Raw genomic sequence first — 26,812 nt, 5'->3', positions numbered from 1 at the left:
CAGCAATCCCATTTTGGGGTATATATCCAAAGGAAATAGAATCTCACTAAAATATTAAAAGTTGAATAATGTAGTCTTATGTAAGGTATAACGATCAGGGAAGTAATGATACAAGCTTCCATCTATTATGTTTTCAAAAACTAGAGGTATTTTAATCAATGAATATTTCCAACCATCTTGTCTAATACTGTGTTTTTTGAATAGAAATGAATATGTTTTAGTTTTTTTTAATAAGACTATTCTCAAGTTGAATAAGGAAAATAAAGGTAAAAACCGAAAAGGGGAGAAATTATATTTGATTCTTTGATAATCAACTTGGTAGCCATATATAACTCTTTGACTTACCTATACCTCAGAACTGTAGAATATCTGTCCACCTTCGCTAGAAGACAGACGTGAAGTTTGCAAGGGTCAGGAGTCTCTAATTCATGGGATAATTGTAAATTGAAATGTGAAATTTGGTAAGCTCACTAGCAGCATTATTATAGAACTTAAAAAGATAATTTTAATATTTAAATCTAGACATCAAAGTTCTCTCAGCTTTGCTTTATTAGCCAATGAGAGATTCAGTCATTATATACCATTTTTCACAGAAGCTTAAATAATACTCCTTTAAGTTTATAAACACTTTTCCCCTTAACTTTTAAAACTGTAGTTTTAAATAGTAAAATATTTAAATAGTTTTAAATAGTAAAACTAAGTATTTTTTTCTTTTGAAAAAATGTAAGTTTTAGGGCTTCCCATGTGGCTCAGTGGTAAAGAATCTGCCTGCCAATGCAGGAGACGCAAGTTTGATCCCTGGGTCAGAAAAATACCCTGGAGGAGGGCATGGCAACCCATTCCAGTATTTGTGCCTGGCGAATCCCATGGACGAAGGAACCTGGTGTGTTCCAGTCCATAGGGTCGCGGAGAGTCAGACACGACTCAGTGACTCAGCACACACACACAAGGTCGTGTTCCCATTGTATTATCTTCCTCTCCCTGTCTGAGGAAGATAATGTGGGCCTTCAAGGTACCATTCTTTTCCAGTTACATTCAGTAAGAAAGCAGTTGAATTTCTGTATTGACAGGGAGGCTGCTTATCCAGAAGAGTAAGCCTACTGGTCTCAACATTGTAACTGTTTTTAGTGAAAGCGCAGTTGGTAAAGAATCCGCCTGCAATGCAAGAGACCCTGGTTCAATTCCTAGGTTAGGAAGATCTTCTGGAGAAGGGATAGGCTACCTGCTCTGGTATTTTTGGGCTTCCCTTGTGACTCAGCTGGTAAAGAATCTGCCTGCAATGTGGGAGACCTGGGTTCAATCCCTAGGTTGGGAAGATCCCCTAGAGAAGGGAAAGGCTACCCACTCCAGTATTCTGACCTGGAGAATTCCATGGACTGTATAGTCCATGGGGTCGAAAAGAGTCAGACACAACTGAGCGACTTTTACTCACAAATGGAGAAAATAAATTGAAAGCACTAGGTTTGGGGTGTTAGATAATGAGAACACTAGGATTTTGTATATACGTCAAGCAGATGGAAAGATATAATTTATCTAATAAAAGTTAAAATAGTTAATGAAGGAAAACTTTCCCAGAATAGTTTTTTTTTTCAGATTTCTTTTTTTTAATTAATTTTTTAATTGAAGGATAATTACTTTACAGAATTTGTTGTTTTCTGTCAAACATCAGCATGAATCAGCCATAGGTGTACATATGTCCCCTTCCTCTTGAACCCCCCTCCCGTCTCCCTCCCCATCCCACCCCTCTAGGTTGATACAGAAAAATATGAAACGCTTCATGAATTTGCGTGCCATCCTTGCACAGGGGCCATGCTAATCTTCTCTGTATCATTCCAGTTTTACTATATATGTGCTGCCAAAGTGAGCACCAGAATAGTTTTTAAAGTCTTGACACACAGTTTTATCTACTCATTCCTTACCCTCCTTTAATTTTCGCTTTTCTCTCCTGTATTTCTTTTCCCTGTGTTCGGGTAGCACTTTAGAACTAAAAATGCTCTATGAACGTTGTACACCAGTAAACTTTAACTTCACACACTTCACCAGGCACTGAGGATAGAGAACTTATTCATGTAGGATCTAATATGGTTATTAGATCCTAATACAGTTATTAGATCACAGGTACTACATAGTACATAGATACCTAAGTACTAACAACTCTTATACCTAACACCAAAATTGGAGGGAAGAGACAGGAAAAAGCTGAAATGGAACAAAGGGGCAGGTCATAGTAGCAAGGCTAGTTGCAAGTTCCATTGCATTCTCTTGGTTACCATAGCTATATATGGCTGGATTCCCTCTCTGACCTCTGCAGGATGAGAGAAGTAGTTATTTTAGCAATTAGATGGTTTTAAACTTCATCTTGGGGCTTCTCTAGTAGCTCAGACAGTAAAGCATCCACCTGCAGTGCAGGAAACCTGGGTTCAATCCCTGGGTTGAGAAGATCCCTTGGAAAAGGAAATGGCAACCCACTCTAGTATTCTTGCCTGGAGAATTCCATGGAGTTGGGAACCTGGTGGGCTACAGTCCATGGGGGCTGCAAAGAGTCTGAAAGTTTTTATAATAAGAAGAATCATTTTGATTGGCACCACTGAGCCCTTTGTCTCTTTTATCCATCCAGAGGATACTGGAGACCTTGCTTCTGTCCTAATAATGTGAATAATTGAGAGAAACAGTTGAACAAACCAAATACCAGTGACTCAAATAGCCAGAGTCTTTTCCAAACCATTATACTAGCTGAAAAGACTGTTTAACCCCTGTTATTTTTGCACATCTCTCTATCTTTGTGTACCTTAATTATCCTGGCATTGATGGCATGTGCAGAAACATTAAAAAACATCTTAACTGCATTTTTAGTGAGGCATACTCAAGTCATCCAGAAGTGTTTCTGTTAAGCCATTAGCAGATTTATCTTCTCTCTTCCTATAATTTCATCTCCAAATATGTGGGCAGATTTTTCAGGGTTGAGGGGTTTGAAGTTGTTTTTCTCTTCCGTGACAATACCGTGGAAGCATATTCTCCCTGTCAGGAAAATCTTAACAAAATAAAGCTAAGTCCCCTGAGTTTGCCAGGGCTTTTCTGATACCTGGTCAGAAAGATAACAGCTCTTTGTTCAGCCAGGTCTAAAACTGGAAATCTGTAAAATTGATCTCCTATGAATTATCATTTGATAATCTTTTCATTGCTGTTTGAAGGTATGTTGGAGCACATAAAATCTTATTTGTTTTGAATACGTAATACATTCACAATGTTCAAATCCCAAAGTCTAAAAATATATAGGAAAAAATTTTTCATTCCTGTTTTACCAGCCACCCTTTTCTCCTCTTACCAGCAAGCATTGTTCTTAGTTTTTTATGCTTCCTGTTAGAGATAGTCAGTTCATTCATAAGCAAGTGTGAATGCATAATCTTTTCCCCTTTTTATGCAAAAAATAGCGTATCATACATACTGCATATGTCAGTCAGGATTCAACTGGGGAAGCAGAGCTCTGAATAATATGGAATAAAAGATCTATTATAGGCATGAGACTATACAGTTGTAGATGAATGTAAAGAAGTAAAAGTCTGTAAAGGGGAGCTTGGAAGATGAGAGAAAAGGTACAAATTTTGAAGTGGTGGCAAATGTGGACAAATGAAAGCTTGCCAGGGAACCTGGAGATTCTCCTTAACTCTTAGGTTAAGGAGAATTAGCAAAAAAGGGCTGGTGGAGAAGTAGCTGAGACAGTGTTATCAAACAGAACTTCTGTAATGATGAAAATGTTCCATTTCTGCACTGTTCAGTATGGTAGCCATCAGTCCTGTGTGCCTATTGAACACTTGAAATGTGACTGGTATGAACGAGAAACTGAATTTTACATTTTATTTCACTTTAATTAATTTAAATAGCCACACATGGCAAGCAGCTACTGTTTTGGACAGCACAGCTCTAGAAGGTGCACCTGGCTGTAGGTGTGAATTTGCTGTTAATCATCAGAGGTGGCAGTTGAGAATAAAGAGCTGGATGCAGAGCCAGGGAGAGCAGGTACACGCTGGCGTCTCCAGGCACCTCTGCACCTGTCTCACTGCCTTCAGAGCTTCTGCAGGGCTTCTGCTTCTCTCTACTTTCCAGAATCTCACTTAAGTCTCTCTGTGGCCAACTCTAGTTCAGAACCACACAGGGAATTTTGGGGAATTGGGGCTATTTAGGGAAACATCATTCCAGTGAAACTAAATGTCAGGATATTAAACCACCAGACTGCTTTTCTTACCTAACAGTGTATTCTGAAAACCTTAAACTACCAGAGCATAAAGAATTCCTTATTCTTTTTCGTAGCTGCTGTCTACTGTATGAGTGTATAAATGTATGTACCCATTCACTTAACTACTTATTTTATAATTTATTGTAACCAAAAAAATCAACGGAGAAACAAACTTGGATTGAGCAATGTTTCTGACTATACCATAAAGTACAAAAGAAGCCATGAAAGAAAAGATTGAAATAAAAAATAAATTTTCTACACAGCAGAACTCATAATATGAATATTAGTTTTAAAATAATGTCTTCAGTGAATGACATTTTAATAGAAACTGACTTTTTTATGAAACAAATACCAAGCCTGATTTCAGATTTTATAGATTTTCAGGTTATGATTGATGACACATATTTGATCATTAACGTCTATGCTTCATTAGGAAAAGGAAGATGAGAGGGTCTATTTAGTTTGCATGTTTGCGTCCTTTCTTCTTTCCTCCCTTCCTCCCTCCCTGGATTGCTAAGCACTTTTAAGTGTAACTATGATTTGAAAGTGGAAATAGAAAAGGAAAGAGCATGAAATAAAAGTCATTGGACAATCAGTCAGATCTTTTGCCACTCCCTGCTAGCTCTGCAATTTTGTGACTATCATTATGAGGTTTCATTAAGGAGAGAAACTAGCTTATATTTGATTTTTCCCCACCACAGTGAGGCTTCCTAGGTGGCTCAGTGGTAAAGAATCCACTTGCCAATGTAGGAGCTGCAGAAGATGTGGGTTCTATCCCTTGTTTGGGAAGATTCCCTGGAGAAGGAAATGGCAACCCACTCTAGTATTCTTGCCTGAGAAATCCCATGAACAGAGGAGCCTGCCCATCTACAGTCCATGGGATTGCAAAGAGTTGGACATGACTGAAGCGATTGAGCATGTGCCTCTGTAGTGAATAGCTCAGTTCAGTTCAGTTCAGTTGCTCAGTTGTGTCTGACTCTTTGTGACCCCATGGACTGCAACACACCAAGCTTCCCTGTCCATCACCAACTCCTGAAGCTTGCTCAAACTCATGTCCATCAAGTCAGTGTTGCTGTCCAACCATCTCATCCTCTGTTGTCCCCTTCTCCTCCTGCCTTCAGTCTTTCCCAGCATCAGGATCTTTTCCAAAGAGTCAGTTCTTTGCATCAGGTGGCCAAAGTATTGGAGTTTCAACTTCAACATCAGTCCTTCCAGTGAATATTCAGGACTGATTTCCTTTAGGATTGACTGGTTGGATCTCCTTGCAGTCCAAGGGACTTTAAAGAGACTCTCCAATACCACAGTTCAAAAGCGTCAGTTCTTCAGTGCTCAGCTTTCTTTATAGTCCAACTCTCACATCCATACATGACTACTGGAAAAACCATAGCCTTGACTAGACGGACCTTTGCTGGCAAAGTAATGTCTCTGCTTTTTAATATGATGTCTAGGTTGGTCATAACTTTCCTTCCAAGGAGTATCTTTTCATTTCATGGCTGCAGTCACCATCTGCAGTGATTTTGGAGCCCAAAAAAATAAAGTCAGCCACTGTTTCCACTGTTTCCCCATCTATTTGCCATGAAGTGATGGGACCGGATGCCATGATCTTAGTTTTCTGAATGCTGAGCTTTAAGCCACCTTCTTCACTCTCCTCTTTCACTTTCATCAAGAGGCTCTTTAGTTCTTCTTCACTTTCTGCCATAAGGGTGGTGTCATCTGCATATCTCAGGTTATTGGTACCTAATACAAAAATGTTTGTTAATCTTATCTCTTTAGAACTCAAATTGCTGCTGTTGTTGTTGTTTAGTCTCTGTGTCCAACTCTTTTTTTTTTTTTAATTTTTTTATTAGTTGGAGGCTAATTACTTCACAACATTTCAGTGGGTTTTGTCATACATTGATATGAATCAGCCATAGATTTACACTTATTCCCCATCCCGATCCCCCCTCCCACCTCCCTCTCCACCCGATTCCTCTGGGTCTTCCCAGTGCACCAGGCCGGAGCACTTGTCTCATGCATCCCACCTGGGCTGGTGATCTGTTTCACCATAGATAGTATACACGCTGTTCTTTTGAAACATCCCACCCTCATCTGTGTCCAACTCTTTTGCAACCCCATAGACTGTAGCCCACCAGGCTCCTCTCTCCATGGGATTTCCCAGGCAGAAATACTGGAATGGGTTGCCATTTCCTTCTCCAGGGATCTTCCTGAACCAGGGATTGAACCCACGTCTCCTGCATTGGGAGGTGGGTTCTTTACCACTGATCCGCCAGGGAAGCCCATTGAAGAACTCAAATTCCTCACTTGTAAATTATGGATTATATTTATGAGAATATGTGTGAGAGGATTTTGTTAACCATAGATAATTTATACATACCTAAACAATTATCTTTTTGAAAGAGGACTGAGCTTGCAGGAAAATATTGATATAATAAAAGCCTTATAACTCAGTTCTAGGCCTGGGGATCAGGAGGCGTGGACTTTACCACTTTACTGTGACATTCCAGAGTGCAGTTTTCTGTTTTTGGAACTTCGGAAAGTGTAGAATCATTTGTGAATGTGAGCTGCAGCTTTAGTGCAGAACAGACCCTGTTGACACAGATGACTTCTCGAGCTCAAGGTGTTCTTGCTTTTATCTTTTCCCATTAATGCAGCACACATTCATTGAAGTATGCAAGATACTGTGCTAGGTGCTATAGCCCATATTACTGTATCAGCTCTTTTTTAATCCAATTTGCTACTCTGTTTTGAATTTTTTGTTGATTGAATTTCTGTGATAACTCTAGTGAAGGACAACCTTGAAGAATGTTTGAAATACACACATGACTAATTCTTTTTTTTTTTTTTTTTACTTTTAGACCATTTTTATTATCACAAAAGAAACTGCATGCCCAATAGCAGTCAGCTCCCACTTTTCACCTCTCAACAGCCGCTTGCTGTTGTTGCTCTTGTTGAGTCGCTCAGTTGTGTCTGATTCTTTGAGACCCCATGAACTGCAGCACGCCAGGCTTCTCTCCCTCTTTCACTGTCTCCCTGAGTTTGCTCAAACTCATGTCCATTGAGACAGTGATGCCATCCAACCATCTCATCCTCTGTCACCCCCTTTTCCTCTTGCCCTCAATTTTTTCTAGCATCAAAATCATTTCCAATGAGTTGGCTCTTCAAATCAGGTGGCAAAGTCTTGGAACTTCAGCATCAGTCCTTCCAGCAAATATTCAGGGTTGATTTCCTTTAAGATTGACTGGTTTCATTTCCCTGCTGCCCAAGGGACTTTCAGGAGTCTTCACCAGCACCACAGTTTGAAAGCATCAATTCTTATGGGCATTTCATATAAATGGAATCATATAATATGTAGCCATTTGTATCTGGTTTCTTTCATTGCATGTGATTTTTAAGTTTCATCCATGTCATGGTATGACATGGTAAAATTAATTTTAATAACTTTTAAACTAGTCTCATGTATCCAAACTATGATTATTTCATTTTATGTATCATCAATATAAAACTTTATTAATGAGATATTTTATATTCTTATATGAAGACTTTTTTTGTGGTGTAGATTTTCTTTAGAGTACATCTCAGTTCAGTATAGTCACCTTTTAAGTGTTCAACAGCCACATGTAGTTAGAGGTTACCGTATTGGGTGGCACAAGTGTTAGATAGGACTCCTGGTTTTAGTTCAGAGCTCTTTTCACTGCATTGTACTTAAAATGTACATTTTTCTGAAGATGTGGAAGCAAATTTTTAGAGAAATTATACTGGAATCTAAAATGAGTTTCACCTAAGCTGCTCCATTCATACCTAATTTTCTTTTTTTTTAAATAATTAATTTTTTAAAATTTATTTTAATTGGACGCTAATTACTTTACAATATTGTAGTGGTTTTTGCCATACATTGACATGAATCAGCCATGGATTTACATGTGTTCCCCATCCTGAACCCCCCTCCCACCTCCCCATCCCATCCCTCTGGGTCATCCCAGTGCACCACCCCTGAGCACCCTGTCTCATGCATCTAACCTGGCCTGGTGATCTGTTTCACATATGATAATATACATATTTCAATGCTATTCTGTCAGATCATCACACCCTCGCCTTCTTCCACAGAGTCCAAAAGACTGTTCTATACATCTGTGTCTCTTTTGCTGTCTCGCATATAGGGTTATCATTACCATCTTTCTAAATTCCATATATAATGCATGACTAATTCTGACCATGGCTGATTTTGATTTAGAAGAAGGCTGACCTTCTGCTCCAGTTAACAGAATGTCACGTTTAAGGCTAATAAGATTCTAAAACAGAAGCTTTACTTGGGTGCTTTTTTAAAAATTCTTTGACAGCTAAGATTAGCTGGCTTTCTATTAAATTTTCAAGACATAATTTTTAGAGTTCTGGAAACACATGTTACTCACAGAAGAGGATATTGAATCAAAGAATTATTTAATCATTTACCTTTTCAGTCATTCTCATGACTTTATGCTCTTTCAAGCTTGATATTGAGACCCATACAGCTATTCCATGTCTTTGCCCAAAAGGAATAAATAAAAATTGATATGTTAGGGGGAAAGTATATAGAGGCTAAGATTATTAGGATGATGATATTTTTATTTATACCTTTGTATTTGCAAATTTAAAATACTGTATGTTTTTCCCTCAAGTGTTAGTTACTAAAGGGAAAAAATGACCAATTAAAATGGCAAGACCACAGATAAATTATAGATCAAAATTTTAATAAGCATGATAATAATCAGATTAATTCTAAACTTCTCTACTAGTTTTTAACATATTATTTTAAATTTTTTGTCTTTATCTAATGAAGATTATTATTACTTGTAGCATTTACACTTCCAACAGTATAATGGTGGATGTTGGCTTCCAAATTTTCAAGTTGCCCAAATTTGGAACTTACTTTCTAGGATTTATTGACTCTTCCTTTTTAAAAGGAACTATCCCTTTCCTTCAATTTAGCACTGCAGGTAGATTCCCTATAGTGGCTGAATCTGCCTTGTTCTTACCACTAATAGCCCTCGGAATAGCAACTCTTTAAGGCAGCAGTCCCCAACCTTTTTGGAACCAGGGACCGATTTCGTGGAAGACATTTTTTCCACAACCAGGGCAGTGGGAGGTTGGGGGGGACAGTTCAGGATGATTCAAGCCCATTTAATTTATTGTGCACTTTATTTCTAATCTAATGCTGCCACTGATCTGACAGGAGGTACTGGTCTATTGCCCCAGAGATTGGGGGCCCTTGAATTAAGGTTTAAATTTTTAAAAAACATAATCTTTTCTTTCAGACCTCTTAAGCCATGAAAATGCAGCAACACTAAATGATGTAAAGACACTGGTCCAGCAGCTGTACACAACGCTCTGCATCGAGCAGCACCAGTTAAACAAGGAAAGGGAGCTTATTGAAAGATTAGAAGACCTCAAAGAGCAGCTGGCGCCCCTGGAAAAGGTGCAGATTCAAATTTCACACTTTTCTCTTCACTAGTATTTTTTCCAGAGGATATATGTTTGCTTTTTTCCCCCTCCAAGTTGTATATAATTGAATTATGTTAATCTGATGAGTTTGGGGAACTGAATCATAAAAATCTTCCAATTAAAGCTATGAAACAACTTTAAAAGAAATAGTTTGGGCCTTGATAATGGACCTAGAGCTTTGAGGCCTGAATATACTCTCATTAACCAGACGTACTACCTTTATGACAAAGGCTGGAATAATTGCTGATCAAGAAGGGTTCTAAGTGAGGTGGATAATCATTTTAGCCAACTTAAGAATTAATATTATATGGAATATCATGCAACTGTTAAAAAGCAATTCAGTAGATCTAATATGCTATAGAAAACTCATATTTTATGAAAAGTAAATTGTAAGATAATGTACACATTAGTGCGTTTTGTTATTGTTTAGTCACTAAGTCGTCCAGCTCTTTCGACTATATCCCCAGGACTATAGTTCACCAGGCTCTCTGTCCATGGGATTTCCCAGACAAATATGCTGGAGTGGGTTGCCATTTCCTTCTCCAGGGAATCTTCCCAACCCAGGGATCGACCCCACATCTCCTGTATTGGCAGACAGATTCTTTAACACTGAGCCACCAGGGAAGCCCATGGTAGTACATACTATGATTCCATTTTTAATTGAAATATATATTACACATATAGCCATATATACACATAGACATACACACACACACACACCCAAAGAAGAAAATAGAAGGGACATATTCCCAAATGCTAATAGAATAATGGGATTATGAATAATTTTTCTTCTTTATACTTTGCTGAATGTTTTACACTGAAGATGTGTCATCCTTATTTTTTAATAATAATACAAGTATTTCCACTTTAAGAACTAGACTATATTAGAGATTAAGGAGGAGAATAAATACTCTTAATATTGTGCTTTTTTCTTGTTTCCTTAAAAGTAATGAACATACATCTCAAGGTTGTTCTTATTAAATTCAAGACCTTTAGAAATGTTTGAGGAACTATTGTAAAGGGAGATGAAATTTAAACTTTGTATTTTCAAAATGTAAAGCATTTTTTAATGTATCAGCTATAACAAAATAATTATCATCCTTTACTGAATATTTACTTTGTGCCAGGAATTGTCCTACATATTTTACCTGTATTCTCTTATTTAACAGAACAACTCATTAATGAAGTGATGGTAATTCTCAGATCAGGGCCTGAACTCAGCTGTTCTGAATACAGAGTCCATGCTCTGACTCACTGTGCTATTTTGCCCCAGTAGACCTCTTGAGTAAAAAATTAATGATGGATTAAATCTTAAATGCTACAGTGAGAGAACATTAGCCTATTTTTATTTCCCTCTTTCAAAGAAAATCTTGTGATTGGATAAAGACCTATTGAAACTAACTTATTTCACCATATTTTTAGCTACTGGTGTACTAAAAAAATGTTAGTCCTATAAAATATTATTCAGTAAAAACTGCAGATACTATTTAGGAAGACAAACTATATTTTCTAGAATTGAGACTAACTTTTATCTTGATTGCAACCCCTGTTCTTAAGTGAACATAGAACAGTTTAAATAAGAGTTTAAAATTGGTTCTATGTCAAAATGCTTTAGAGTTGACCGATCATGTGCGACCTATAGGTACGAATTGAAATCAGCAGAAAAGCTGAGAAGAGGACCACTTTGGTGCTATGGGGTGGACTTGCCTACATGGCCACACAGTTTGGCATTTTGGCCCGGCTTACCTGGTGGGAATATTCTTGGGACATCATGGAGCCAGTCACCTACTTCATCACTTATGGAAGTGCCATGGCAATGTATGCATATTTTGTAATGACACGCCAGGTAAGAATTCCTTTTCAAGTAACTTTTCGTGACATAGTGAAATTTTGGTTGTCAAAGTAGTTCTCTTTTCTCTCAGATTCTTTATAAGGCCAGTTCCCTTTAAGTAAATCACTTATCCTTTATACACAGTCACTCACATATACACACATATGTGCACATGCTCATGCATGCCAATTATGTATCAGGCACTAGTCTAGGTGCTAGAGATAGAGATATGTAAGACCTGGCTTTGGCCCCCATGGAGAAAACAGACTATTAAGAGAACCATATAAACTGCTAAATTCATAACAATATTATGGTAAGATAGAGAATAAGAAGGCAAAGGAGAAAAGAGGTCAGCTGTAGGATAACTTATTCAGCTCAGTTGGCTTGGCTTTTTATGTACTGTGTAATAAATATAGCAGTCAGATGGGGTAGTTTTTTGTTTTTATCGAATATTTGGAATGGAGAATTGGTGAAACTTAATCAAATAAACAAAACTCTGGGTTACTTCTGAATATATCAGTAGTATAAGTATTTGTTATTGTTATTTTAACGTCAAGGAAGAGAAGTGAAAATTAGATATCTAATCATTATTCTGTTCTTTAACAACCAAGACTCATGTATTAAATATCAGTATCTAGAACTAATTGTTATTGTTGGTGCTATTTTTTTAGTAGCTTGGAAATCCATGGGAAGTATGAGGGATTTATTACTGCTTTATGTGATGCAACCACAGATCCAGGCTCCCTTGAATAAAAATCATTTGAAATAGTTGAGACAGATGAGAAACTTTTTCTATTTTCTTAAGTGGCAAAAGAATTCTGAGAGTTGCTTCTTATGTTTTTACATGGCCTCTGTTGAATGAACATAGATATTTTGTTTCTGTTGTCATTAGGCCAATGGTCATAGGCCTGTTTTTGTGAGGGAAAATGAAAGCTCAGGGGTGTTATTTAACCTTCCTGGGCCTCCCAAATTTGTCTAGTGGGCAGAAGAGAGAAAGCACGTTGCTCATGTCCTGCTCTGGTTTGCCCAGCGTCTCTAGCGCTTAACCTGGTGTTTAGCTCTGTTCGTCACTCTATATGAACAGAGCTGGCAACCAGATCAGTCTTACCTAACCACCCCTCTGGGCATGGCTTGCATATGTCTATATGTCTGTCTGCATGTCTTTCCCCCTTTGTCGGCCCTGTCTCTCCCTCATACATCTGTTTGTTGTTGTTTAGTTTCCAAGTCGTGTCTGACTGTTTGTGACCCCCTGAACCGTAGCCCGCCAGTCTCCTCTGTCCATGGGATTTCCCAGGCGAGAAAACTGGAGTGGGTTGCCATTTCCTTCTCCAGAGGATCTTCCCAACCCAGGGATTGAACCCACGTCTCCTGCATTGGCAGGTGGATTTTTAACCACTGAGACACCTCTTTAATGGGTTCTTTTTATCAGTTGAAATCTAGACTCCTTAGCCAATGTTCATAACTGGTTGCTGTCCTTTCCAAATGCCTCTGAACTCATCTGTGTATGTACTAGGTATTTTAAACACAGTAAATTACAGTTGTCCCTTGAACCTCAGGGTTTAGGGACATCAGCCCTCTGTGAAGTAAAAAAAAAAAAAAAAAATCCACATGTAACTTACAGTCATCCCTCCGAATCCATGATTCCTCTGTATCCATTGTTTCTCCATACTCATGGTTCCACATCTGGAGATTCACCTGACTGTGGATCATGTAGTGCTATAGTATTTACCATTGAAAAAAATCCACATATAAGTGGACCTGTTCAGTTCAAACCCATGTTGTTCAAGGGTCAACTGTATAGTCTTTGAATGTGTTAGTTGCTCAGTCGTGTTGGACTCTTTGTGACACTCCAAGGACTGTGGCCCTCTAGACTATCAAGATTGCCGGGAGAAATATCAATAACCTCAGATATGCAGATGACACCACCCTTATGGCAGAAAGTGAAGAAGAACTAAAGAGCCTCTTGATGAAAGTGAAAGAGGAGAGTGAAAAAGTTGGCTTAAAGCTCAACATTCAGAAAACTAAGATCATGGCATCCGACCCCATCACTTCATGGCAAACAGATGGGGAAACGGTGGCTGACTTTATTTTGGGGGGCTCCAAAATCACTGCAGATGGTGACTGCTGCCATGAAATTAAAAGACGCTTACACCTTGGAAGGAAAGTTATGACCAGCCTAGACAGCATATTAAAAAGCAGAGACATTACATTGCCGAGAAAGGTCCATCTAGTTAAGGCTATGGTTTTTCCAGTAGTCGTGTATGGATGTAAGAGTTGGACTGTAAAGAAAACTGAGTGCCAAAGAATTGATGCTTTTGAACTGTGGTGTTGGAGAAGACTCTTGAGAGTCCCTTGGACTGCAAGGAGATCCAACCAGTCCATCCTAAAGGAGATCAGTCCTGGGTGTTCATTGGAAGGATTGATGTTGAAGCTGAAATTCCAATACTTTGGCCACCTCATGCGAAGAGCTGACTCATTGGAAAAGACCCTGATGCTGGGAAAGATTGAGGGCAGGAGGAGAAGGGGACGACAGAGGATGAGATGATTGGATGGCATCACCAACTCAGTGGACATGAGTTTGCGTAAACTCCGGGAGTTGGTGATGGACTGGGAGGCCTGGCGTCCTGCGGTCCATGGGGTCGCAAAAAGTTGGACATGACTGAGCAACTGAACGGAACTGAACTGAAACTATCCTACTGTATGGTCTCTATTTCCCCAAAATGCCCTGAGTTTTCCACCACTTCCTTCATATCATTCTATTAACTGGAAAGGTTTTCCTTGTTGATCTCTACCTGTCATCAAGATTTACTTGTGAAAGTGTGAAAATGGTAGTCACTCAGTCGTGTCTCTTTGTTACCCTGTGGACTGTAGTCCTTCAGGCTTCTCTGTCCAGGGGTTCTCCAGGCAAGAACAGTGAAGTGGGTTGCCATGCCCTTCTCCAAGGGATTTTCCTGACCCAGGGATCAAACCCAGGTCTCACGCTTTGCAGGCAAATTCTTATACCATCTGAGGTTTACTTAAATGCTTATTTTTCATTAATATTTGACTACTTCCTTGCAGCCCATTTTGATCTCTCCTTCCTCTGAATTCCTTTGGCACATGGTGCCTCTCATTTCATTCATCCTATGCTATCTTGTATTATAATTATTCCTGTTCAGTGTCTTGTCCCCTCTACTAGACTGATAGTTTTTGAAGCAAGGTGTCCAATTTTTATTTCCATACCATGCCTAATAACAGTGCCTATCTGTCCTGTTTAAATGCTGAACTGCTGTGATTCCTCAACATTTTTGCTGCCCCCAAGTGACTGGTTGCAAAATAGCAGTAGTAAACAGTTTAGTCTTGTGAATAGGAAAACATTGACCAAATTGAATGTAAAATATTCTTCCCCATATCAGTTCCATAAATTAACACCGATGAAGCAAAAGCCTATTCAGTAGCGTTTAAACTATTGAATAAGCATTTATTAGCAACCTAAATAGATTCCAAAGTGTATTAAGTTCCAAAGAATTTTTATAAGATGACAAGTTCCTTGAGATCATAAAATCAAGTAGAATATTGAATTTTACTAATATTTCAGTGAGACCTGAGTACCACTTTCTATCATATGAAAAAGGAGCCTGACAATAAGAAGTTGCCATAAGAAAAAGTTACTTCAGCAGGCATGTGAACCACTATTCAATACCCTAGCCCAAGTGTTTTCAACAAAAGGGATGTCACCCTCAAGGAGGCAAAAATTGGTTCTTGAGGAGTAAAACATCTTGGAAATTACAACAGATAAATGGATACCACAATATATCTGTGGTATTAAAACCTCTCGGGGAGAAGAGGCAGCTAAGGGGAAAATATCTAAAAAGGCAACTTGAGGTAATGATGAAAAAGGATTAAGAAACACTGACCTAGCCTTTGATACCCTTTGTCATCTCAGTTCCAACATTCATGCTTTATGTTCTGTTATTCCAGCAAACTACTTCAGTGACTGCTCAGGACCTCCTTATAATAAAAATTAGTACGCCTAGACCTTTAGGCTCCTGGCATCTCTCTTGTTTCGGTCACCTCCTCGTGTGTTGCTCCCTTTCTGCCCCAGTTAGACCGTACTGCCATCTATTCAGTCTCCACTCCCTTGTCTTTCCATTACATGTGCTCTGTAAACTCCTAATCTGGGGTGATTCTAGCCATTTACCCTACATGCAGGCTACTGAGCATTGCTAGAGAAAAATCATCTGATAGTATGGAATGGGCAACTACTTGTGTTTCTCATTAGATTTTCTTCCCCCATAGAAAATTATTAGTTACTTCAAGACTTCACATCAAGCTCCTCATCCCACCTTTAACTTTGCCTTCTACTTCTCCTAGAAAATTGAGCTTAACAGATAGAAGCTTTCTAATTCCTAAACTCTGTGAGTTTAATAGTATCCTTACTGACTCTTTTATACTATTTCCTTAAATTCAAATAAGAGGTGGCATTTTCCTGATCAGGGCTAGCTCTTCTGCCTCTTCTTAATCTTATTACCTCCTTCCAGAATCTTACCCCAGTATATATTTTTTGTGTGTTCTCTATGCTACCAAACTCTCCCTCTCTGACTCTCTTTCCTTTATAATAAAGCTCTCCATGTCTTTCTTCTCAGTTATTATCAAATCACCAAGTTTCTAGAATAGAGTCTAGCATGCAGTTGCTTAGTAAATGTTTGTTGCCCAAGAGAGGATACATGGACTAGATCTGAATAAATTGAATTAGTATATACATTTATATCCTTACCACAGATAAGTAAGTAGCCTAGTCACAGCAACTTAGGTGAAAGTAGAGGGCTTTCTCTCAAGTTTTTAATCCAGCATTTGTCCCGTTGGTCAATATTATTTGATCCAGATCATGATTCTGTCTTTTTAACAAGCTTCCACAAACCCCTCAACTACTGTTCATTTGTTGTCTGTCATCCTCAGTAATTAAATATTTACTTCTGTTTCCAGTTGTGGCATACTAGGTAATCAGAACAATGCTCTCATTAGGAAATGTTAAAATAGTTAAACAAAACATAAAACACATCTGCCTGTAGATTCTAGAGAACACACAGGATAACAAAAATTACCAGGCAAGGACCAGAAGAAGAGAAGTCTGAGTGAGGTGAGTCTGGTGTTTAGGTGTCCTTTTTCCTCTGGGGATTTATACTGATTAAAGGCTGAGAGGCCAAGAAGCTGAGCCATACTTGATAGCCTAAAAGGACCAAAACCATAGACATTCGTGTCCAGGGATTGCTGAAATAGGTTGAAACACGTTTGCTTTGATTTGGAATTTTAAAGGCCACCATTGTAGAATAGAAGAACCTGTTCTTTCAGTCATCCCAGTGTTGTAAATTGGATTGAAGTAGTCCTGGAATACTGGAAATCCCATAGTGCTAATCTCACAGGTTCCAGGCAGAAGAAAATATTAATCTCCCTGGGAGGCGATAACATTATCCTAAGCATAAATACAGAGTTAAACATACAATAAAAAATAAACAGATACACAAGAAAATACCTACAAAAACAATAGATGTTTGAAACACAGTAGGAAATCTAGTAACTGCATTTATCAGACAAAGCCTTTAAAATGATTATATTTACTATATTCAGGGAGATAAAAGGTAAGGTTGAGAATATTAATAGATAACTTGACTTTTTTAAAAAACTAACGAAAATTCTAGAGAACAAATTTAATGGATTGATTTAACTGCAGAGTAGACATAAGTGGGATATAGTGACCTGGAAATAAATCAGAAGAAATAAATATGGAAAGACATAAAGATGTAAAATACAGGAGGAGGTAAGAGGTATAAGGATAAAGTGAAAAGGCCTAATACATTTTTAATTTTCTTAGTATCTCAGGAGGAGAGGAGAAAAAGAATGGGAACAAACAATATTTAAAGAGCTGATGACTGAGAGTTTTCCAAAATAATGAAAGACATTAATTTATAGATTTAAAAATTCTGTCAAATACCAACCAAGATAAAGGAAGAGAAGCCCACATTTAGACACATCAGAAGTAAAATTGCAAAAGACAAAGACAAAGAAGAAATCTTAAGAGAAGCAAAAGAAGAAAAAGAAAGGATTGCCTTCAGAGGAGTCACTGTTAGATAGCATGTCAACCACAGAAATGAAGGTAATCTCAACCACCAGAAGGTAATAGAATGGTACCTACAATGTGTTGAAAGAAAATAACTGTCAACCTAGGATTCTATACTCAGCAAAAATATCCTTCCAAAATAAAGGTTAGATAAAGATGTTTCCAGACAAAGGAATAGAGAACTTGTCACCTGTAGATCTGTACAAAGGAAATACTAGAGGTTGTTGTTCTTTGGGCAGAGGAAGGTTATCACAGATGGAAAGTCAAAAAAAGCAGGAAGGAATGAAGAGCAATGAAAATGGTAAATCTGTGAATGAATCTAAATGAATATTAAATGGACTTCCCTGGTGGTCCAGTGGTTAAGAATCCACCTGTCAATGCAGAGGACGCAGGTTTGATCTTTGGTCCAGGAAGATTCCACATGCCACAGGGCAGCCAAGCCCATGCACCACAACTCCTGAGCCCATGTGCCACAACTACTGAAGCCCGCACACCCCAGAGCCTGTGCAGCGAGAGAAGCCACCACAGTGAGAAGTCCATGCACCACAGCTAGAGAAAGCCTGCGTTCTGCAACAAAGACACAGCACAGGCAAAAAATAATAATAAATGAATGTTAAATGTGTAAAAAAACCTAATAAACTCTTACAGAATTTAAAATACAGAAAAAACTAAAACATACAAAAATAGCATATGTATAAAATAGCATATGTATCTGGAGGGGATAAGTGAACTTGAAGTGTTTTAATGTCCCTTTGTTGCCTAGAAAAAGGGTAAAAGTACCACTTCCATTCCACTTTTACCTTTGGTCCTAGCCAGTGCGGAAGGCAAGAAAAAGATACAGTGGATGAAAATATTGGAAAGAAAAACAACTGGCATGATTCATAGATTTTGCACATAGAAAAATTTTAAAAACATATATAGATAACTGATTAGAATTCATAGGTGAGTTTCATTAAGGTTACTGGATACAAGGTCAGTGCACATAAATGAGTTACATATCTATATGCCAACCTCAAATGGTTAGAAAATGAAAGCTTTTTAAGAAGATGCAACTTAAAATGGCCTTTAAAAATAAATCATGCAAAAGATGTACAAGATGTCTATGTAGAAATGCATAAAATTAAAGGAGATTTAATAAATGTAATGATACTACATGTTCATGGACCAGAAAAGTAAATACTGTAACAATGTTGGTTCTCTCCACATTGATCTGTTAGATTCAGTGCAACCCCAGTTAGAATCCTGATAAGTTTGGGATTGGGGGAAGAGATTTGATTAAGCTACTTCTAAAATTTATATGGAAATAAAAAGACTAAGAATAGTCAATAAACTCTTGAAGAAAAACTACATAAAAGGATTTACTGTATCAGATATGAAGACTACACCTTTAGCAGTCTACAGTACTACTACAGAGGACACCACGGTACTACAGTGATTGACAGTGACTCAGGGATGGACAAATAGTCCAGTGGAACAGAAGAGAAAAGTAGAAACAGTCCTAGTGTAAATGGACTTTTCATTTTAAAAAATGGCACTGCAGAGACAAAGTCTTTTGGTAAATGGTGCTAGGACAATTGATTGTCCATATAAAAAAAAGAAATGACCCCATCCTTATTCTATAAACAAAAATTAATTCCAGATGGATTGTTGATCTAAATGTGAAAGGTAACATGATGAAGCTCCTGGAAAATAATAATATAGAAGAATATCTTAATTACTGTGGATTAGAAAATAACTTTTTACACAATAAAAAGTGCTAACCATAAAAAATAGGAATAATAAATTAGGCTGTATTAACATTAAGAACATCTTTTTACTGAAGAGCACCATTAGGAGGGAGAATGAGCTGGGAGGAGATGTTTGCAGTATGTATATCCAACAAAGGATCCATATATATTAACAAATCCTACAAGCCAATAAGAAAAAGACAGAAAGTCCAGATATGCACAGGCACTTCTAAAAGAAGATATGCAAATGGCCAGTAATATAAAAGAGGAAATGAAAAAGCCTCAGCCTCATGAGTGATCATGAAAATGCTGTATATCATCAAGAGAGGAAAAACATGTGTCCACATAAAAATTTGTACACAAATGTTCATAGCAAGATTATTCATAATAGCCAAAAAGTGGGAAAACCTAAATGTCTATCAGTTGGCAAGTAGGTAAATAAAATGTAGCATATCCATTCAATGAGATCTTATTTGGCAATAAAAAGAAATAATGTACTGATACATGAAACAAACAAACAAAAAAAAGAAACAAACAAACAGATGAGCCTTGAAAGAAGCCAGACACAAAAGGCTATATGTTGTATGATTCCACTTATGAGATATCCAGAATAGGCAAATCTATGGAGACAGAAAGTAGACAGGTAGTTAACCTAGAACTGGAAGTATGGAGGGAGATCAGATGTGATATTAAAGGGTATGGGGTTTCTTTGGGGGGTGATGAAAATATTCTAAAATTTTCTGTAGTAATGATCGTACAATTCTGTGACTGTGCTAAAAAAGCACTATTACACCTTAAATAGGTAAATTATATGGTATCTCAAGTAAAGTGGTTTTTAAAATGTAAGGTAGGGCTTTCCTGGTGACTTATGAATCTGCCTGCCGGTACAGGAGACACAAGTTCAGTCCCTGGTTCAGGAAGATCCCACATGCTGTGAAGCAAGTAAGCCTGTGCACCACAACTATTGAGCCTGTGCTCTAGAGCCCCCGAGCCACAACTACTGAGCCCCCAAGTGCCCTAGAGTCTGTGATTCACAGCAGGAGAAGGTTCCACAGTGAGAAGTCTACACACTGCAACTGGAGAGTAGCCCCTGCTCTCTGCAATTAGAAAAAAGCCTATGCAGCAACAAAGCCCCGGCACAGCCAAAGATAAATAGATAAACAAAATTTTATAAAATAAAATATGAGGTAGTCATGTAAATAATATAATTTAGGAATTTGGGATTAACATACACACACTACTATATATAAAACAGATAAGCAACAGGGACCTACTGTATAGCACATGGAATGATACTCAGTATTTTGTAATAACCTATATCTGAATCACTGTGCAATGCACCTGAAACTGGTACACACAAAAGATGAACATCACAAACATGATAGTGAGTGAAAGTAGCCATACACATTGCGTACTATCTGACTTCATTTTTGTTCATGTAAAATTTTAAAACCAGGTGAAACTGATCTGTAGAGCTCAGGAAGATGTGTTTTAAGTAAGAAAACTATAAAGAGAGCAAGAAAACAGATACCACGAAAGTCGTGATAGTGATTATTTTGCAGGGGAAGAAAGGGTGAGTAACTGGACAGGGGCAGGAAGGAGGCTTCTGAGTTACTGGCAGTTATTACCTGGTGATGATTAACGTTTATTATGTGATGATGATCCTTTAGGAAGTACATTTTTGTTTTGTGTACTCTTCTGTGAGTGTTGTCACAATAAAAAAATTTTAAGAAATAAATATTTAACATAGCACATGTCAGTAGTATATATGCAATCATGTGTACTGAATCTAATCAATAGTAAGTGCTTATTTTGTGACGATAGTGTGCTAAGGACTAATAATTTAATTTTTCTTTTATTTTTGTAGGAATATGTTTATCCAGAAGCCAGAGACAGACAATACTTATTATTTTTCCATAAAGGAGCCAAAAAGTCACGTTTTGACCTAGAGAAATACAATCAACTCAAGGATGCAATTGCTCAGGTAAGTTTTCCAAAAATGAAAGGAAACCCCAGCCCCATCTTGTACAGTGGTGGCATCATCATCTATAATCACACTACTTAAATGGGTAAACTCTGAAAGAATGATCCAGTCCTCTTCTTCCTATGCAAATTATTCCTCAACCAGTAGAAATGACTGTTTTAAAATATACATCTCTCCAGGAAGTTGTATATAACACAAGGAGGTATTATATAACACAAGAAAAGATAATGTGTCCCATCTATCCTGTTAACACTAGCATATTGAAATTTTTAGACCTATTTTTAGTTTTTTAGTTTTCGTATCTTTACCTTTCTGTCTGTTTTTACCTTTCTCTCTTTTTTTAATCTTTCTACAATTGACCCCCAAGATCTCTCACCTAAAATGTGTGGTAGCAATGGGGCAAAAATAAAATCCAGGTAAAAGAGAGACTACTAGAAATTTTTGCCAGGTGCAAGTCAGAGGTTATTGAGCTACTGGACACTTTTTTAAAAGATTGGTATTTTATTTCTCATAACAGTTACCTCTTTCACATTTCTGATTATGCCTCCCCCTCACTCTGATATCTTTGATTTGGTTAAGAAATGCTCATTCCTTTTCTTGGCAGTCTTTTATGACTTTAGAGGTTTTTTAAAACCTCAGGAAACCATTCCCTTCTCTTCAAAGTTTAATTATCTTCTCTGGACCTTCTCCACCTTCTCTCTCCCTTTGTGATGATGGGGTTTGCTCTGAATAGGTTTACTTTGTCTTCCTGCCTCGGCCTAAGTGAATTCTTACCTTCTGTTGCTGTGTGTGGTAGTTGTCAACTGGAGGGAATGTAGCAGAGTGGTCTCTGGAGCTATTAAAAAAATAGGTGCCTCAGCCCCATCTCCACACTGGGGGTGAGGCCCAAGCATGTGTGAGTTTTGAAAGTGCTGCAGTTGACTTCACATTCCTATTTTTAAAATTACTCATACAGAAAAGCTTAAACAGCAACTAGACAAATAACTAAAGTCTTAAGCATTTTTCTGGGCTCCAAAATCACTGCAGATGGTGATTGCAGCCATGAAATTAAAAGACACTTACTCCTTGGAAGGAAAGTTATGACCAACCTAGACAGCATAGTAAAAAGCAGAGACATTACTTTGCCAACAAAGGTCCATCTAGTCAAGGCTATGGTTTTTCCAGTAGTCATGTATGGATGTGAGAGTTGGACTATAAGGAAAGCTGAGCACAGAAGAATTGATGCTTTTGAACTGTGGTGTTGGAGAGGACTCTTGAGAGTCCTTTGGACTGCAAGGAGAGCCAACCAGTCCACCCTAAAGGAGATCAGTCCTGGGTGTTCATTGGAAGGACTGATGTTGAAGCTGAAACTCCAATACTTTGGCCACCTGTTGAGCTGAAGAGCAAAGAGCTGACTCATTGGAAAAGACCCTGATGCTGGGAAAGATTGAGGGCAGGAGGAGAAGGGGACGACAGAGGATGAGATGGTTGCATGGTATCACCGACTCAATGGACATGGCTTTGGGTGGACTCTGGGAGTTGGTGATGGACAGGGAGGCCTGGCGTGCTGTGGTTCATGGGGTCGCAGAGAGTCGGACATGACTGAGTGACTGAATTGAACTGAGCAGCATAATTTAAATTCTGGCTCCAAAAATAAATAAATTTTGGCTCCATACAAAAGTTTGTGCAAGGGCTTCTCTGAAGAAATGCCATCAAGGTACATTCGATGCTCTCACATTCTTGAGTCCCGAGTCCTGCCCTGTTGATTGCACAGCCTGTTCTGGAGGCTCTGCTGACAGCTGAGACCACCAGGACCAGCTTCTGTTTCCGTACCCCTTTACTGTCTGTGCCTTTAACACCCTTCGCCACTGAGGCACTCCTACTTTCAGAGTGATTCAGATGATTTCTCTGCCTCATAATGATGGAGGAAAGACAATTTCCTTTTCTCAGGAGACAGTAATATCATTGAAACTTGACTAGCCAGTTTTTCTCACCTTTTGTTTCTATTTTAGGCAGAAATGGACCTTAAGAGACTGAGAGATCCGTTACAAGTACATCTGCCCCTCCGACAAATTGGTGAAAAAGATTGATCTGCAAAGAGCCTCTGAGTCCCAGCAGAAAGAACACCTGTTTATAACTATGGCCTTTTTAATTAAAGCATTGCAGGTGGAAGCTGGGAGCCTTGTTGGGGTAGAGGGTTTTTACCTTTAATTAAAAAACAAAAACAAAAAGATCTTAGGGAAGAAAGGAGTGTTTAAATATGAGGATCACGCTTTGTGGAATATAAGCTCAAAGGGCTTAGTGAAATACTGTCTTAATCAAGCATCTCAGTTTCTGGATGAAAATGATGCACTATATGGTTGAGAGATTCACAAAGAAAAATTGATGCTGGGGGTGTTTGTCTCTTGCATCTTCTTTGCAGGGTCAGCAAAACAGTAACACACCAGCACCCCACTCAACTCTAATTTTCTTTTTTTAATTTAACTTTTCTTAATTTTGACATAGGAGTAAGTAAATCCACCAGAAAAGCTAAACCTCAAGATATGTGGGTGGCAAACAGAGTCTGAGCCCATGTCATTAGCTTTTACTTTAGACTGGACCCAGTCTCTGCAACGTTACCAGGAATCTCTCCCGTTTGCGCCCATTTCTGACCCCCCACACCTGCTGGTACACTGATTTTATCCATATGATAATTGGAACCAACTTATGACTGTTTGATAATTGACACTTTGGATTATCCCTTCATACCTTCTTAAATGTCTATGTATTTCAGTGCTCTGAATCACTATCTAGAAATCATTGGCAACACTGCATGAGGTTTCTTTTCTTTTGTTTTGTTTTTTACTAATTAATCTTTAAGAGGAAGACAAATTTCCCTCCTTTATTTAACTATCCCATTGATCTCTCCCTCCACAGCTCAAGCCAGAGGGGGAGTGTTTAGCTATATTACTGAATCAGGAAGATGTACGGTTTACAAATTGGCTAAAAATCATGGCTCTGTAGCCATTTCAGAACCCGAATAGTTTCATTGCTGTTAATCTGCTTGTGTGACAGCATTCCAGGCCACCCAGATGGCCTTGCCTTGTCTGGAGGCTTTGTTAATCTCGAAGGATACACACTTCCATGCTGTTTGTGAACCCTCCCACCTCCACCACTTAAGTAGTTGTAAATCAAGTGAGTGGATCTCAAAGGGTGCAATTTATCTTTATATAGGAATACATTTCTATGGTTTCTTTCAACCTACCCTCTTCAGCCTATTTTTTCTTATCTTAAATTGAGAGAAAGAGGAAATAATCTTATACTCTTATCAAAATATTTTCTATCGTATTTCCAGATGACATCTGCACTTGGAGAGTCAAAGGAATCTGTGTCTAATATCCTGTTTTTATTAATAGCGACTTGTGGGGGCAGGATGAAAGGATGATGGGGCTTGCCACACAGCTAGTTGATTCACTTTGTTCTTTCACATGGTCCATCCCTCCTCCTTGTGGCAAGGGTTTTCTTTCTCTTTTTCTTCCTTCTTTGGGATCATTGTGTATGAAGAGAAACACTTTAAGTGACAAACCCAGACTCCAGGTGCCTTGCAGAGGTTGAAGGCCAGCCAGGACCGCTGCTGCTGCTCCTGCCACCACCCCGCCCTTCCACTGGCATGACGGAATGAAAGGATGCATGTCTCCACTTCCCCCTCCTCCCACTTCCTTCCTCATCCGCCCCCAAGTTGTTCAACCCCCTTCCCTCATTTATTTCTGTTAAGCTCTGTGAATTATTTTTAAACCATTTATCCTGTTTGTACTGCAGGGTTTTTAAGAAGAAACAGCACAGTGCAATGAGCAAATCCTTTCAGGTTGTGTGGGAGGCTAGGGAGGGGAGAACGTGAAGAAAAGTCCTTTAAACAAATAGCAAAATATTGAACATGTGTAAAATCCTGTATCATTTATGAAATATGTATAAAAAGCAATGTACCTTCTGGAACAATAAATACTTATTCAATTTTTGAACTATAGCATCTCATTCTTTAAAGGAAATCAACCAAAATCAGAAATAAAAACAAACTTGTGTTCTTCTGATTTAAAGTGGGAAAGTTTTTACCTCTAAAATTAATCTTTATAAAAATACAATTTGGAAATTGTTTTGTACCTGGAGCCTGTATTTTTAAAAGGCATTTTATGAAGTCTTCCTAAACTTAAGATGGTTGACATTTTCCTAGTTTTTCAGAGCCACCAGAAGTTCAGTTATCAACAACCCAGATAGCACCAGCAGAAGGCACTGAGGCTAATATCCTGATTAACAGGAACTGTCTGCCTTGTATTAGAACACCAGATTACCCAGTGTGGTCTCCTGGACTCCAGAAACTTGCTCAAGAATGAACTAAGATCAAATTCCCATTATTTTAAGAGTTTGTATCAAATTTATAATGTTTACCAAATGGGAAGATACCACATATTGCCTAGTCCATTGAAGGTGTATCGAAAAGCATGTGTTAAATCTCTGCATTAAGTGCAGTGTGAGATATACCAAGAGCCTCCACAGCCATGGTCCTGCCTCCGGCCAGCTCACAGCTACCAACACAGACATTCCTAAGATACATAAGGCTTAAGAAGATAAGATTGAAAATGTTAAGCTGTTATTTGCATTCAACAAATAACAACTACACTCATGCCCCTATGGTCAACTAATCTAAGATAAAGTAGGCAAGAATATACAATGGAGAAAATATAGTCTCTTCAGTAAGTGGTTCTGGAAAAACTGGACAGCTACATGTGAAAGAATGAAATTAGAACACTCGCTAACACCACACACAAAAATAAACTTGAAATGGATCACAGACCTAAATGTAAGGACAGCTAGCATAAAACTCTTACAGAGGAAAACATAGACTACTCTCTGACATAAATTGCAGCAATGTATCCTTTGATCCACCTCCTAGAGTAATAAAAACAAAAACAAATGGGATCTCACTAAACTTAACTTTTGTACAACAAAGGAAACCACTAACCAAAAAAAAAGCCATTTGCAAACTAAGCAACTGACAAGGATTAATCTCCAAAATATATAAATGGATCATGCAGCTCAATATCAAACAACCAACCAACCATATCAAAAAACAGGCAAAAGATTTAAACGTTCTCCAAAGAAGATAGGCAATGGCCAAAAAGATTCAAAGATGCTCAACATCACTAATTATTAGAGAAATGCAAATCAAAACTACAATGAGGAATCACCTCCCACCAGTCAGAATGGCCATCAAAAAACCTATAAACAGTAAGTGTTGGAGAGGGTGTGGAGAAAAGGAAATCCTCCTACACTGTTGGTGGAAATGTAAATTGATACAACTGTTATGGAGCACAGTATGGAGGTTCCTTTAAAAACTAAATATGAACTACCATATGATCCAGCAATCCTATTCTTGGGCGTTTATCTGGAGAAAACTGTAATTCGAAAAGATGCATGCACCCCAGTGTTCATTGCAGCACTGCTTAAA

General features: G+C 38.2%; 1 protein-coding gene and 1 non-coding gene across 3 annotated transcripts in view; one reads left to right on the top strand and one right to left on the bottom strand.

The window, feature by feature from the left end:
- The window catches only part of MCU (mitochondrial calcium uniporter), a 209,170-nt gene extending 183,842 nt beyond the window's left edge, over positions 1 to 25,328 (top strand). For both annotated transcript variants that reach the window (XM_043476623.1, XM_043476624.1), the window contains 4 exons: positions 9,526 to 9,686; positions 11,355 to 11,558; positions 21,235 to 21,351; positions 23,343 to 25,328. In XM_043476623.1, the coding sequence (XP_043332558.1) occupies positions 9,526 to 9,686; positions 11,355 to 11,558; positions 21,235 to 21,351; positions 23,343 to 23,420 (560 nt within the window). In that variant the 3' untranslated portion in view covers positions 23,421 to 25,328. The remainder of the gene's footprint in view (positions 1 to 9,525; positions 9,687 to 11,354; positions 11,559 to 21,234; positions 21,352 to 23,342) is intronic.
- LOC122446872 lies at positions 1,760 to 1,868 on the bottom strand. The gene has a single exon (XR_006271032.1). It is a non-coding gene; the product is annotated as a U6 spliceosomal RNA (small nuclear RNA).
- Positions 25,329 to 26,812: the final 1,484 nt, after the last annotated feature.

Source organism: Cervus canadensis, chromosome 8, assembly GCF_019320065.1.
Source record: "Cervus canadensis isolate Bull #8, Minnesota chromosome 8, ASM1932006v1, whole genome shotgun sequence".
NCBI lineage: Eukaryota > Metazoa > Chordata > Mammalia > Artiodactyla > Cervidae > Cervus > Cervus canadensis.
Note: the sequence above shows the minus strand (reverse complement) of the source record. Positions and strands in the feature narration are given on the sequence as shown.